At 36.4% G+C, this 16,350-nt stretch overlaps 2 protein-coding genes across 3 annotated transcripts; both read right to left on the bottom strand.

The window, feature by feature from the left end:
- Positions 1-1,292: 1,292 nt before the first annotated feature.
- On the bottom strand, positions 1,293-4,419 carry mcrip1 (MAPK regulated corepressor interacting protein 1). Of its 2 annotated transcripts, none has more exons than XM_065293803.2 (5): positions 4,313-4,419; positions 3,823-3,914; positions 3,609-3,724; positions 2,795-2,899; positions 1,293-2,277 (listed from the first exon to the last, which is right to left on the bottom strand). In XM_065293803.2, the coding sequence occupies exons 2-5, from the start codon at positions 3,828-3,830 to the stop codon at positions 2,213-2,215; spliced, it is 294 nt and encodes a 97-aa protein (XP_065149875.1). In that variant the 5' UTR covers positions 3,831-3,914; positions 4,313-4,419; the 3' UTR covers positions 1,293-2,212. The 2 variants fall into 2 exon arrangements, with proteins under 2 accessions (XP_065149875.1, XP_065149960.1); XM_065293888.2 differs by having other exon boundaries at positions 3,823-3,910; positions 4,313-4,412.
- Positions 4,420-7,836: 3,417 nt separating this feature from the next.
- On the bottom strand, positions 7,837-11,713 carry ppp1r27a (protein phosphatase 1, regulatory subunit 27a). The gene is made up of 3 exons (XM_065263269.2): positions 10,998-11,713; positions 9,328-9,478; positions 7,837-8,918 (listed from the first exon to the last, which is right to left on the bottom strand). Exons 1-3 carry the CDS (start codon positions 11,413-11,415, stop codon positions 8,798-8,800), a joined length of 690 nt encoding a protein of 229 aa, XP_065119341.1. The 5' UTR covers positions 11,416-11,713; the 3' UTR covers positions 7,837-8,797.
- Positions 11,714-16,350: the final 4,637 nt, after the last annotated feature.

The raw sequence follows: 16,350 nt of genomic DNA, 5'->3' as shown, positions 1-16,350 counted from the left end.
TATAAATATCGGCAATTTACATCAATACCTCAGATTAAATAATTGTGATACGTGACATTCTGTTGTTTATAGCATATCCCATTGATCACAAATCTAAATTTATACTGTGACCCAGCTAGGTGACAAATTCATGTGATTTATATAGTCATAGCATCATCTCTGTCCACTTCTACAAAGACATCTTCTATGCCATATACATCTTCCATACTGCAGTACCAAGCGTTGCTATATTCTGGACTTTTTCCCAAACACGGAGGCAAGATGTATTTCCTTTAGTTCCAAAATATATTTTTTTAAACGTCTGTTCATTAACGTGGTCAGGGATGTAAGAAATAGTAAGTGCTGTGGAAAAACAACCTTATAAGAATATAAATGAAAATATTATTAGATCATATTATTAAAAAAATGAATAATTCAGACAGATGTTATTTAAACAAATCACTTTGAATGTGAGAAATGGTGATTAATAATTCATCAGAATTCACTCGAAAGGATGTGGGTTCCTGGACATAGGTCATGGAAATTCAGCTTTTTGGTCAGGAAAAGTAAGTGAATTTGACTTAGAGTGCAAGAGCCTCGTAGTGTACACCATGAGTTTATTAAAAATGTCGCTTAAATGTGTGAAATTAATATACAATGCCAATAAACAGCTAAAGGCTTGGGCCAGAAATGGTATACTATTCCTTACATTACAACTTAACAAGGAGATTACATTTTGATAAATAGAAACAAAAAAGCAACAAATAAAAATTCCTGATATTCCATGATTTGTACAAAAATATATAAAATTCCCTGAATTTCAATGTCTGGAATAGATCTTTTTAAGTTCCATGATTTTCCAAAAAATTCATGACCTGTGGGAACCCTGGATATAATGAAAAGGAGGTCAAACTTGTAAATCCCTTTGTCATCCCTTTAGTCAGGTTGGTGAATATGAATAGTTTATTGCATCAGGTTTAATAAGGGATTTTGAACTCTATCATCTTTTCTTTTACAGTGCCTTTTACAAACTGATTATAATATGATCACAAAATTATCATATCCCAGATCAGTAACCTAAAAAAAAAAACAGGTATTATGGATGTCTGAAGCTTGAAGTATTAAAATTGAAGTATTAATACTACACCTTTAGTTCTAAAGTTTAGGAAACTTTACTCAATTTTATTTTGGACTTTACTAGTCCTGAAACAAAAAAGGCACCCTTTTTTTAAATAACTTTGTAGACATTATGATTCTAGGAAGCATTTTATGGGACAAAATTTGGCTATACACAAGGAGTATCAGACAAGTCCTCAATATTCATCCTTAATCAATACTATATTCATTTTCATACATTTTTATACATTTTAATATCTTTGTATATGCAAGTCATTTTTGGCAACCTACACTACCAAATAAATGGCCAAACTGAAATGAATTTCAAGGCATAAAAGAATGAATTCCATTTAATTTTCATGATAGATTTAAAATAATGCAACAGTTTTAAAAAATTGCAGTAAGACTGAGGTAACATAAAAGTAATCTTTATTTTATTTTAAAGTCTTGAAACGAAAGATGTGGAAAACATTTACTTAAAGTTCTTGAAGGTATCAAAGATATCAATTCATAGTTAAAAATGGAAGTATATCTACTAAAATATTTGGCGAACCAAATTTGACTGTGCTATAAGACAAATCGTCCTATTTTCTCTTCATCAATCTATCAAACTAACAGAACTGTCAACTATTCTCTGGGTAGAAACTTTAGAAAAAGATTTAATTCCTTGCATCCCATTTTGAGAAAGTCTGTGTTGAGATTGCCCAATAGTGGAAGCAGTAACCGGTTCTTTGCCTTTGCCATCTGTCATATCAACAGCAGAAATAAAAGAAAAAACTAACAACAAAATCGAAACTCCAAAAACGAGGACCAAAAATTTACATCAGGCCCATGTTTTTTCCTCATCTGTGAAAAAAGATGCATGGGTTCAGGAAAAAAAAAAAGAGTCCAGATGAGCATGAATGGCCACTCAAATGGCTCCTAAAATTTAACTCATAAATACATAGCCTTTAAGTCCAGGCCACAGGTCCATGAGGCAGAGGAGAGGCTTTTTGGACAAAGATGGCGAAATATCCTGGCTTGTGGCTTTTGGCGACATAAGATTGGTATAGTAAAAAAGGTCCCAAAAGTAATGGGGAGGACAAAAACTGCTGGATCAGGAAGAAAGGGGAATGGTCTAAGACTTCTTTGAGTCTTGTGTGTTTCGCTTCTTAAGGTCACTCAGGTCAAACGGTATAAAAGCTGAAAGAAAGAATAAAAAAAATTAAGTTTAGCCAAAGCATTTGAACTTTTTTTTTGGGGGGGGGGGGGGTTCTTTGAAATGGATTTAAAGGGATAGTTCACTCAAAAATGAAAATTCTCTCATCTCCCTCTCATGTTGTTACAAACCGGTACAATTTTCTTTGTTCTGATGAACATGTAGGAAGATATTTTGAGGAATAATTGTAAACAAACCGTTCCTTAGCCCCATTTCACTTCCATAGTATTCTTTTTTCCTACTACGAAAGTGAATGGGGTCCTTGAATGGTTTGGTTACAAACATTCCTCAAAATATCTTCCGTCATCTTCATCAAAACAAAGAAATGTATACAGGTTTGTAACAACACAAAAGTGAGAAAATGATGACAGAATTTTCATTTTGGTGTAAACAATCCCTTTAAACATGGTAAAGTTAGTTATTTTTTTATTAAGTTTTTTGTGGGGACATTAAAAATGAAAATTAAATTCAATTTGTTCATTTACATGATAATTGACTTACATTTTAGGTTGGGATTCGGGTTTTTCTCCACATACTCCTGTGGTCCTCGATCATTACGTTCATTATTGTGTGGGGATTTAATGTCCCTTAAAACACAAAGCCAAGCTGGAAAGAAAAACATGACAAAAAAACGTTTGCATCTTAGTAAGGGGGTAACAATTTATTTGGTTTCTCAATGCATCACTTTAAAATGTCATGTTAATGTAGTGTAAAAATAAATCCTTTGCTATTGTATATAACTAATGATAAATTAACATCAGTTTGTTAAAGTGGCTCACAGGGCTGGGTAAAAACAAGATTGGTTCTTCTATTTTAATCGATCTTCAATTTAACAAAACAACGTTGATTCGGGAAATCCCTGAATCGATTCTTACTCTGCATGCATTACTTTAGAAAATGTGAATATTATCTGTACTTGATGAGATAGAAAATATAGAAAAAAAATTGTCAATGTCCAGACAAAAGCATTATGGGCCTGTTTTGCACGTTTTATGAATTTTTATCACAAGTTGTTAATGATTTTCATTGCTGCACATTTACAATGTTTTTCTTTTCTACATCAATGTGCATTGTTCAACCTTGTTTGCATTGTATAGGCATATTTATAATTTCTTGTTACAGTGTTTGTTAATCAGTAAAAGTGATGAAACAATTGCGTAGGCCTATTGTTAATGTAAATGTGCATTTCAGTGATATAGCTAAGTGGTCGTGTTTTAGTCACCAGCCTTTATATTTAAAAATCTGGATTCAATGTATGCAAAACTAACATTTTATGAAATGCTTGGCTATAAAGTTTAGTGAGTAGTAGCCTTACTGTCATGGATAAATCGCACATTTTCTTCATGTGCTGGTGTGAAGATCTCTCCTGTATTTGTTGGTGACCGAGGACTGGAAGTCCTCTTGTATGTGTTCATTCTAGGAGCAGAAGAGCTGGACGAGACACAAAAATAATAGTAATCAAAAGTACCCATGCATTGAATACATAACAGTACATAAAGTTCACGTGAAGACTACTTTAAAATGCTTACCTGGTCATTCTGTTAATTTCACTTGCCTCACAATATTAATGAGGCTTAAAAGGAGGGTCTTCAATGTGTATTTTTAAGGTAGAAAAACCTGTCTTTAAGAAAGGAAGACAACAAATGTCACTTAAATTTAAACAAATACGACATACAAAGTTTATTAGCTGATATGACCAAATCAATCTAACAGATCATACAATCACAATCAGTGAATAATCAGCAGTATTTGCATTGGCGTTTATGACTAACCAGATATATTACACATAAGTACACAGTTATAAAACTGGTTAGACATCGACAGGATAGTAGTAACATCAACGCACATGATTTATCATTTCAGTGTTTGTGTTTGTTATTGTTTATGTTGGCGGCTAGTCTGTTAGCATTTTACTTCCAAAGTAAAAATTTCTAAACGGCCGTTTCAAACTCAGACAAAACAAATATATTACGAATAACTCCCACATAATGAAAACGACTTTGATTAACATGATCAAACCTGTCTTTGTGTTTTTCTTTCCTCTGATATCTCTCTTTCCAGGCCGGACTCGGCCGAAACGTTGCTAATGCCAACCAAGTATTTCCGGGTCAGCTAAAGAAGCTGAGTGAAATGCGCATGCGTGAACATTAGCAAAAACGTATCAGTTTAGCTTTCAGTTTACTGTAATTTGTTTAAAACACTAATAAAGTTCAACAAACTAATTCAAATCAATTTTGTATTTAGCAAAATTATAGTATAATATTTTAAAGACATAGTATATGATACTATGCAATTTCAGACGTAATGTTCACCGCTAACTTTAAACTCGCGCGCTCCAAACAACAAATTGTGCACGAAGATTAAGCACTAAGCTTAATCAAATAAAATTAATTAATTATTAAAAATTTCACTTACAAACCATTATTGTGATAAACTACATTTTACAGCGTGCTCTTATTTGCTCAGTTGGCTATTCCCCATACGGCAAAAAAATACATTTTCTCTAGCCAAAAATATATAAATATATGCTAAATAAATTTTGTAGAATGTTATGCTCAATTGAATATATTTTTGAATTTGGAAATATATTTAGTTTTAACCGAAATATATCAACATATTCAAAATGTATTTCAAGGGAAAGCAAATGCATTTCTAATTTTACATCCCATATGGCAAAATTTTATTTTTTGCCTAAATATATTGTAAATATTTTTGAAGTTAATTTATTTAATTGTAACCTTTTTAAAAAGATTTTCTTCCAATGCAACACGAAATATATTTTTTCTTTGAATTGAAATATATGTAGGGCTAAATATATTTTTAATGCTTTAAAATGTATTTACTTTTAAAATATATTACAAAATATACAAAAAATGGCTAATAAATATATCAGTGAAAAATATATTTTTGTAAACATATCCAAAATATATTTCAGTAAATATATTTTTTGGCCATTTTTTGTATATTTTGAAATATATTTTAAAATTATTTATTATTTAAACTGTATGCTGTGTACAGTTTTTGATGCACCATTATTTACCTAGGGATTATTTAAAGGGGTCATGAATACTGTTTTTCATTATTTAACAATTATTTTACTATATTCCCTGGAGTGTAGGCTTATAATATTATTAAAGTCTGGCTCAGTGTCCCGTCCACTTCAATGATTGACAGCCTACAGCAGGGTTCCCCAAATCTGCAGAGTTTAGCTCCAACCCTGATCAAACACACATGAGCAAGCTAATCAAGGTCTTCACGATCACTAGAAAATCACAGGTGGGTAAGTTTGATTAGGGTTAGACCTAGGCTGTTTCTCAATATGCGTTCTTCAGCGATCTTGTGTCCTCGCTCTACATCATCATTAACAGTCGAAGTTCAATTCCAATTCTTAAGAACAGAAGTACAGAGGACGCATGAAAATACCCGGATGAGTTTTTGATATCGAGGATGCATCGAGTGCAGACTTGCACGCTGAAATCTGGGGAGGTCCCATGACCAGCAGGAAGATCCCACACATCTCAAATCTCACAGGTGCAGTCTGTGTTCTCGCTACCTTCTGAGTTTGTTCTTCCGAGGTCACCTGGCAAGACCAGTCTCCACGAGAACACAAGTCCGTTCTTTGCGTTCTTGAAATTGAGAAACAGCCCTAAACTCTGTAGTGCTCCGGCCCTCAAGGGTAAGATTTGGTGAACCCTGTCCTACATGCTACTGAATAATTGCAGTTTCACATTCATACAGCTTCTCAAACGGTCTTTTTAACCATCCATCCATGCTTTCTATGGCTTATCCCCATTGGTGTCATCATGGGTAACCATGGGTAAACACCCTGGTGGCTCATCCATAACAAAGCTAAAACAGAGGCTGTGTCCATATACGCAGTCTTTGCACTTGACCACTTGACTACTTACATGACGTATTTCCTGCATTTGGTGTTCTAGTGGGCATGCATGTCAATGTCAATCCAGGCTGTGGCATCAATTTGGACCAAAATGTATTTGCTTTTATTTAGGCTGCTTAAAATATATATTTTTAGGATTTTCTTTAAATAAAATGAACACATAAACACTCTGTTATGAACATTTGCTGAACTTAAAAAAGATTATTCTCTGAAACTTTCAGAAGCAGAATTCTTTGCACCTGTAAAAAAACTTTTGTTAATGCAGCTTTATTAAAGTTTATTGTTTATTCAGTATCGCTGAATAAACGACACAATTAATGTTGTTTCTAATTATGTGATAAACAGTTGCAGATGTTTAACAAAAAAATACATAACAATGTTTGCACCAATGAAATATTTTATTACAAAAATCTGTAATACCCATTTATTAACTTACAATTAAAAGTTTTCGTGACATCTTGTGAGGTTTGGGTAAAAGTCTCACAATTTACATCAAAAACATTATGCATAAAGCCATTCGAGATAGTGGCTGCGTCCAAATACCACACTTGCGGGTCTTGGCCACTCGAGAGCGCATGCACTCAGTAAGTCGCGTGTCTTAAAACTGGCAAAGTGCAGTGCCCTTAACCCACACTAAACCCACACTATCTTGAATACGGCTTCACTGTCAGAAAAAAAGGTTTTTTGTCGCTGGGGTGGTACCCTAAGGTACCGTTTTGTACCTTTACAGTTGTACCTTTTGGGTTACATTACTGTTCCTTAAGGATCTATTTTGTACCTTTAAAGGTACAGTTAACTGTCCCCTAAAATTTAACTTGACTCAAAATTGTTCCTTAAGGTTCACAATTGGTCCTTAGGGTACAATATTGTACCCCATAAGGTACAACTTTTCAATGTGTTTTATACCCATAAAGGTACAAAAAGGTACCTTTTAGGGTACCACCACAGCGACAGAAAAAGGAACAACTTTGTACCTTTTTTCTGATAGTGTCCAAAGCGTTATTCAAGGCTAAGCATATCCCGTCATGCATCATGTTCTGAATGTAAATCGTGAGACTTTTGCCCAAACCTCGCAAGATGTCACAGAAACTTTTAAATTGTAAGTAAAAAAATGGATATTACATATTATGTTGGTAGTAAAACGAAAAGTGTTGCACATTTCAATGGTGACAGCATGTATTTTGTAAAATATCTGCAACTGCTTTTATCACAACATAAACTGTGTTGTTTATTCAGGGACTACTGAATAAACAATACACTTTAATAAAGCTGCCTGCACAAAAATTAAGAGTTTTTACAGGTGCAAAGAAAGAAGTGTAGATAATCTTTAAGTTCAGCAAATGTTAATTTCAGAGTCATTTTATTTAAAGAAAAATAGCCTAAATAAAAAAACGAATATGGTTTGGTGCTAATTGCTGCCTGGATTAACGTTTTTACACTTGCTAAGTGTGTCCCATCGGGTGAATAATTCTACATGCAAGCTTGGGATCTTCTTCACGCCCACTAGAACACTTGAGCAAAATACAGGAAATACATCATGCAAGTAGTCAAGTGGTCAAGTGCAAAGACCACAAGTGTGGCTATTTGGACGCAGCCAGAGACCCACACGTTCACTCAATATTTGAAGCAAAATCATGAATCAAAATTATTTGTAAAAAAGAAGCTTTATTCATGAAAGCATTGTAAAAAATAAGACTTTAAAAAGAGACATTCAAATGTCAGAAGTCGCCTCCCTTTCAACATTAATGCAAACTTTCATCATATGCTAGTCTATAGGCAGGATATCATTCAAATGTGCTCTACTGCTGCCCAGCAGACAGAAAGCACAGAGCTGTGCCAAACTGTGTCCATGTAACATGTCATCAAAAATCACTTTAATATTGTACACTGAATTGTGAAAATATGATCATTTGTGAGCATGTCAAGGGAACCGCTGGTAAATACCAAACAGCAATAAAATCAAAGTAAAAATGAACAATGGTGAGATGACAAAAGTGGCTTGTAGGTATGCTGCCAATGCAGTAAACCAAGCGGAGCACACAGAGAAGATCTGTCTGTAAACATGGATGGTATTTGTGCAAATGTATGGTGTTACTGCAATCAAGAAATGCACATTTCTTCGCAGCCAAACATGCCATATTTCAATTTTACCATACATAAAATGCCTTTGTAACTTTTCTCTGCCAACTTTCTAAACAACTTTCTTTGCTTTTTCTGATGACATAACAAATACCTCTTATTTTTAATCCACCCCTACCGAGAGCCTGGATTAATTTTGTTAAGTGACACCTACATTATACAATTGAAAACCCTTTAAAAGGATCAAATCCAGTCACATAAACCTATACAGTGTTTCTTCTTAAATGTCCTATTTTACTTCTTAAAAAAATGGCATTAAAAACAAACAGGTGGATGGTTTGTCTGTAGACTTAATGCATACCGAAATGCATGTGTCAATAAAGAACTTAAACATAAAAATCTTTTCTCAGAGACCTTTAAACCACACAGAATAAAAATATATGAAAAATATCACATATCAAATAAGTGTCCTTTAAAAGCTAGCTTTGTTTTCCAAGTTCTTCATCCGTTCCAAGTTCTGGTCATCTTCAGACACAACCAGTTTCAAACAGTTTGACCAATTCTTTGCAGTCTGGATCAATAAGGTCTGCCGGTTTCTCCCCATTTTCATTTTCTGCTTCCACGCTGGCACCCAGTGACAGAAGGTACCTAGTGAAAAAAAGCACACCTAATTTAGCATAAATTATTAATATTGGCATAGATTTTTTAATCTAAATTTTGTCTTTGTCCCAAAACACATTGCAATGCCTACACAGGCCGTTCTTAAAAAACATTGCATGTATTATTTGCAGAGAAAAAGCAATCCAAGAATGTGCTCAATTACAAAGCCATCCAAGATGTAAGATCTAAGTGAAAGAAATGCAGATGATAAATAATATAATAGTTCTCGAGTGCGCTTTACCTAAGCTGTGTGACTATATTTAGCACTTAACATCAATCACATTTGAGTTTTCGACTCAGTTATGCTGCCCTAGAAGGAAGCTGCCTATTGTATAAAGATAGTAGACAGTTAGGCAGTGCGCTAGTTTAATGAGTGAGTATTTAAAGTAGCTCTTACTTTGCGATCTCAGGGAAACCGTCACTGCACGCCATGTGCAATGGTGTCCAGTCATTCTCATCCCTCTGATGAACATCAGCTCCATACTTTATCAAAAGCTTCACACACTCCAGGTCTCCCGAGAGCACGGCTTCATGGAGGGGTGCCATTCCTAAGAGAAATAATAGTCTTGTTAGGGTTTGCTGCTTAATTTCTCATTCCAGATTAAACGTGAAATCAAATGATCTGGGAAATAGACGTCATGACCACCCAGACATCATGATCATATACGATATTTGCATGTTTTTTGAAGGCATAGTCTGTAATATTCCCAGCACTGTGTCTGCTCAGCCTATCAGGTAGTCTCACTTCAAACTCACTCACTGAAGAGGTGTACAATACTATCTGTCAGTTGTCCATAAGCATTCATACATTACTGCCTATGACATGCATTCTGCCATCTCTTTCTCATTTCTCATCCATTCAGCTGATCTCCAGGTCTGGCGGTACCACTTTTAGCATAGCTTGGCATAATCCATTGAATCTGATTAGACCATTAGCATCACGCTAAAAATAACCAATGATATTACGCAGCGCCTGAAAATAGTCCCCTTGGTAACTTTCAATAGCAGGGGACTATTTTCGGGCATTGCGTAATGTCATTGACCCTCCTGCAGCCATGTTACGGCAGCAAAGTCCTAGCCACATCGACCTAGAAAATCGCAATTTTTAATTTTCCGTCGGTCTTCGTACACAATGTAACTACAGAAGAGTGAGGTTTTAAATAGGAAAAATATCAAAACTCTTTGGCTATTTTTTAGCGTGATGCTAATGGTCTAATCAGTTTGAATGGATTGTGCTAAGCTAAGCTAAAAGTGATACCGCCAGATGTGGAAATCAGCTGAATGGATTCCAAAACGGTAAAAATCGAATGTTTAACTCTAGGAGAGCTGGAAAATGAGCATGTTTTGTCCCTTTAAGATTTTGAATTAATTCAACTATTAGTTATATATTAATATAAGTAACTTTTTTTGAAGTATTTAAAAGCTTTTAAAATGATACGAAAATTTTTAATTGCAAATATGCTAATTGCATTAAAGTATTTTATGATAAAAAAGTGTACTTTCAAATCACTGTCAATGTAAACACTGGCACTTTGCTGACATAGCAAAAGGATAAGTAAATTGCTCCTGCATAGTTCAGTGGTAAAGCCTTGTGTTAGCAGCGCAAAAGGTCGTGGGTACAAACCCAACAAAAATGCATAGCTTGTATTGTCGCTTTAAATAAAATATCTGTAAAATGCCAAACAAGAACCCCTTTTTTCCCACAAATTAACAGAGCCATGTCTTAGAGTCATAAAGCTGCAGTGTTTATTTAAAAAAATTGACTTGCATATGATTTACTTGAAGCATTTATTTGCATTTTTTGCAATCTCTGTTTGAAACATTAAACTGCAAGTTGTTTGCACTTATTTTCCTGCATTTCGCATTACACATCAAAAATAATTATTATAAACTTATCGTTGCAAATCAGAGTAAGGTAAGGTTTCGAAGACCAAAGTAAAAATAAAACCAAACATTTACCAAAGTTTCTTAAAACTCACTTCACTTTTTAAATACTTTGCACATTTGACACATATCAAAACAACTTTCAATATTTTTCTGGATGCACGCAAGGTGAGGTTCACTCACCGGAATGGAAGATGGTGTCCAGACGCACTTTCCTCGCCCTTAAAAATCGACCAATCTGTTCAAGCTCCCCGTGCCGGATTAAATCCTGAAATATGACATCATTGGTGAAGTGCACGGCCCGGGCAGGTTTGACAGTAACGGTGGGAGTAGACTTTACAGTTGTGCGGGGCGAGCTGGTCTGTCGGGATAACTTGCTGTAGAGGGGGGTATAGGTGGACTTGTTTGCCGGGGTGTACGCCGGTGGGGTGTAGTATGATGCAGTGTGGAGTGTAGAAGGGCTGTACTTGGTTGAACCGTACAGACTGGGTGAATACGAGCTGCTGTTGTACTGTGAAGGAGTGTAATGTGTGTTTGTGTGGTGCGTGTGTGTGTTTGAGCGTGTGTACTGGGACACCGGGTACTGGTAGCTGTACTTCATTCCCGCAGACGCCACGGCTCTGCCTCCCTCACGGCTCTGGGCACGAGAGGAGGATGAGACTTGAGTAAATCTCCAAAGAACAGTAAAATCCTTTTTTGGGGGCGTCCTCAACACTTTAGGGTCACCCTTTCGTCAAAAGTTTTTAAACAGTCACACTTCAGGTCCAAAAACTTTCACTTTTCCAGAGGAATCGGTTCCTTTTTGGGGGATCTCTCTCTCTGTATGTTTTTTTTTAGTTTATTTGTCCAGGTCACGCATAGTGTGCGTTTAGTGTACTCTCCTAACAGTGAAGGTTGAAGCTGGTCCCTATATACCCTCTGTAGGGTTATTTTGGGGTTGTCATGCCTTGTATCGAGTGACTTTGCTTAGCAGTGAGTGGCTGCAGCGTAACCCCACCCTACTTTCACATGCTGGTCACCCCTAGACTCCGCCCCTGATAAAAATCTCAGGCCCAATGAATGTTGTCTAACCAGCAGCAAAGGTCTCTTTCAATAACATATACGTGTGTTTACCAAAGTAATGAGGTCATCCTCGATGCCAGCTGAACACATGAGGAGCAGCTGAAAGGGAACGTTTTACGACGGGTGTTTGAATCTAAAACCTGAACGAGACATGTGATCTTGATGATGTTACAATATATCATGAATTAGTGGAGCTCATGTTGATCGTGACTTTTAAGCAGTAACACAACTTAGAAAACAACGTGCACGGATTCTCAATATCAAAACAAGCTGCAGGTGCACGAAAGAAATTTGTTTTGGATTCACATGTTTGTACTTCTTGGTTGCAAGTTGCATTCACACCCCAACTCTAGGCCATACTATAAAGACGACATTATAAAAACCGACCGAATAGTTGGAAATAAGTGTTTTATATTTCAATTAATATTTCAATTTTGCATTTAAAAGACAGTAATCCCAGACGGCTAGGCTACAACAAGGTGAAATTTGGGGTGTCAGTGAAAATGTATTAGACGTCTATCTGTAGCCCAAAGAATAAAAATAAAATAAATGAAAGCAAACACCTTAGAGACACTGTTGACTGTGCTTACATGATTGAAAACTCAAGTTATTTTGGCAAGATCAACTTGTAACTGAATTCAAGGTTATTTTGGCTAGAAGTGGGTTACTCATAAGCCGCGTTTCTATTACCCTTTAAATTGCGCAAATTTAAATAGCGAATTGAAAATGCACCCAGTAGAAACACGGCCATTTCGCATAAACTCCCATATATCGCAAGAAAGTATTTATGCTCGGTTGAGGTGTTTTTTTCAGGCAATAAAAAATATATATATCGCAAAACTGTGAATGAAACTGTTTTTTTTTTTTGCACTTACAGGTCAGCTGATTTGTATAAAAGTCACATGATCATTCTTTAAATATGGCACGTTGGTTAAAGGACAAGAGTGTTTAGGTGTGTTCGACTTCATGCGGCGCTGCGCAGACCGATCGGCGGCTGACTTGAAGCAGTGCATTCCGGTTAGTAATTTTGTCCGACTTCAGCTGGCGCTGCAGGCACGTGACTGTGTCATATGGTTTTTAAGTACCGCGAGAGCGTTTCGAGAGTAGCCGGCTAGCTCAGCCGGTGCAGCTTCTCCAGAGCGGCTGCACGGAGTTGTGATGACGTAACAGCTTTACGTGATTGGTCGCCTCACTGATGACAACGATCACGTGCATTTCAAGTTTAATCCAATCTTTAGTTCCACTAATAAACATTATGAATTCATGTTTTAAAACAGGGAAACACTTTAATATGCTTAAATATGTTATATCGTGTCGTGTAATAAAATAAAAATGAAAATAACAAACTCTTGGTATTTTAATAATATAGGATTGTTTCCCGTTATTTTCGGGTATACAGTATAATCAGCAATTAAAATATTCGATATAAAATGTTTCTGGATGCAACTTTTTATTAAAATGTTTGTTTTTATCAAATTTAGCATCTAATTCACTTCATTTGCGATTACAAACAAGGAAACACGGCGCACACGTCACTACGGCAAGCAGCAGGTGTCCGGCTTGACGGCTCCGTCTTCAGTTCCTCTCTCGACTGCAAGCGGCAAACCTCGCCGATCGGTCTGCGCAGCGCCGGATGATCTCGAAACACACCTTTTGACTTCATGTGGTGTCACAAGAACCAAATGCATGACATCAAAATACCGCAAGAGCGATTTGGGAGTTGATGGCGCTATGCTTTCGAGTCGCTGACGCTGTATTTTGATATCATAGGGATGACGGTGTGCGCAGTGCCGTATGAAGTTGAACACACCTGTGCCATGGTTTTAGAATGACAACAACATGCTTTGGTTGCATCGGTTAATGGAAATGCTTTCATTTCGCAAGTTTTTTTTTTGTCGAACTTTAGCGCTAAATCTTTAATTGAAACGCAGCTACTGACATATTATATTAAGATCATAAAACAGTTACTACTATTGTTGGGGTATTACCACACCAGAAAACTGTAAGCATCTGCTTTTTATGTTAATGGCTATACATGTTGATATGATTTAAGGGCAAAACAAAATCTGTGGTGAAACAAACATCAAATATTGGCTGTGTACACTGCTGGTGTGTTGATGCTGTCTAGTGTCACGAGCCTCTAAATATATCTGCTATATTTAACACCTCCTCACTATTGCCCCAATAGGTCATATGGTACATACTCACAAAATATTTTAGTTTTGGGTTCTGTGTATGTGGCCTGATGAGATAAAGCTTTCACTAGCTGCACTCTTTTAAATAAAGTGGGTTCTTTGCAGTCATAGAAGAAGAATTTGAGGTTCTCCAAAGAACCTGTCATATATTTTACAAGCTGTACAGCCTCTATCCACAATAAAGAACCGTATGTGCTATTTATTTATTCAAATCAACAGTTGGGTTTGTGCCTTTTCAAGCCAACTACAGTTTGAAGATAACCCAAAATTTTTAGTGTGTGCAAGCATTTGGTTAAATGGGTAACTTGTCAGATGTCCAAAGGGAATTATTCTTAGGCTCATTTAGCAAGAGCATCTGCAATAACAGCCCTACTGTATGGTGTTTCCAAGCAGGTTCACTACTACAGTGTCTCTGAAACAACTGAAGATGACACATAGCAAATTCTGGTCTTAAGCCCGGAATACACTGCACAATTGTTGCCCTCCTATAAGATCATTACATTATCACACTGTGCGACATGACTCGTTTAAAATCGGGAACGAGAGGCATGTAGACTGTACGATGATGACACGGAAGCTTCGGCGGCAGCGTCACACGTTGCGCAACGTCACCAGTATGCGCTCGTGGTAAACAAATATCGGCGCGCAGGTCGTAGCAGCAAACACACTGTGCGTTGATCATGCTGAATTTCTGACACTGTCAGAAAACCATCGTAGGCTATCTTTGGACGCAAGACCGGGAAAACGGCCGTCTTTGAACCTCTCTCAATGTACGACATAGGACCACCGATGAAGAGCCACGATCACAGAAATCGCGACGATTGTTTCACGATGGCCATCTTTCGTCTGGGACAGCCAATTATCGTGCAGTGTATCCCGGGCTTTAGGAAGAAACTCCCTATACAATAACTCTGCTCTTGGAGTTTAATTTTAAAACTTGTTTAGAGTTGTAACTAACCCTAATTCAACAAAAGAAATATTCATGCTGCAATGCATACTGGGTATCAACGTAGTACTAAACTAATGCATGACTCTCAGCAACTTAATTTCCACTTAATTTTGAAAACAGATTTCTTTTCAAATGCACATGCGTTTCTACATAAACATATACAATCACAAAAAAGAAAAGAAAGGTTAAAATTTGAGAAAGTAAAGAGTCAAGGGCTTAACTAAAACAAACACTGAACACCGTAATGTTGGTTTATTAATATCAGCAGCAGCACCTGCTGCTCGTTTAGAACACTAGAAATGATACATGTTTTCACATATGGTTGGCTTTCTGGACAGGGATTAGCTTAAGCCAGGCCTAGGTCTTAGTTTAATAAGGAAATATAACTAGTTTTAACAAACATGCTTTACTAAAACAATTACTTGTGTGCATTTTGATGCAAAATAAATGGCACTGATGTATTTTAAGATATGTCAGTGCGAGTTGTTTTCAGTTTGGACAGCTCTTACATTTATTTTAGTCTAGGACTAGTCTAATCCCTGTCCGGGAAACTGCCCCATAGTCTCTAAAAGTATCCAACAATGCCAGGAAAAGTCACTAGATTTGTTGCCCAACAGTCGCTAAATCTAGTGACAAAGTCGCCATATTGGCAACACTTCTTTGTGCTGCTGAACCAGGGTTGTGTCATGCCACAGTTTCTTAACATATAACTCTAGATATGGTGTTAAAACTTGCTCCTGAACACCACAAATACAACACAGCTGGGGGGAGTTAAAAAGAAATCCAACTCTTTCACACTTTTTTTTGCCTAACTACTAATTTTTCCAAAACTCCAAAAATGTACTGTGTAGTCTGACTGATGAATGGTAGAAAATTACACTGAACACTATTTAAAAGTTGTAGGAATCAATTGTGTGAAGGTTTGCAGCTGTATTAAAGGCAAATGGTGATTCAACATCTTGTTAATTAAAGATATATCAGATGTTTCTCTACTGTTCACATTATTTTCTCCAACCCCTGTAGCTTTGTGTAAGAAAAATGGTTGGAGAAGTGTTTTGGGGGACTACTTTTATGACACTTGTTTCGGTTCTGAACACCAGCGTATTCCGCCATTATATGACCCCTTTGCACTGGATAATGCTCTACCAACTGAGATACATGAACACTGCAACATTTTTTAGAAACCACCTTTCATACATGACTATAATGTTATTACAGTAAGTGATTTCTTGACCTTGTAAGGGGCTTTAGGAGGTCAGATTGATGTACGTGACTGCTATCACATGCTGGTCAGAGGTATGAGTCTTTTCACAGGGCTTTGAACCTTAGG

Source organism: Paramisgurnus dabryanus, chromosome 3, assembly GCF_030506205.2.
Source record: "Paramisgurnus dabryanus chromosome 3, PD_genome_1.1, whole genome shotgun sequence".
In the NCBI taxonomy this organism is placed as follows: domain Eukaryota; kingdom Metazoa; phylum Chordata; class Actinopteri; order Cypriniformes; family Cobitidae; genus Paramisgurnus; species Paramisgurnus dabryanus.
This window is presented reverse-complemented; position numbering and strand designations above follow the sequence as displayed.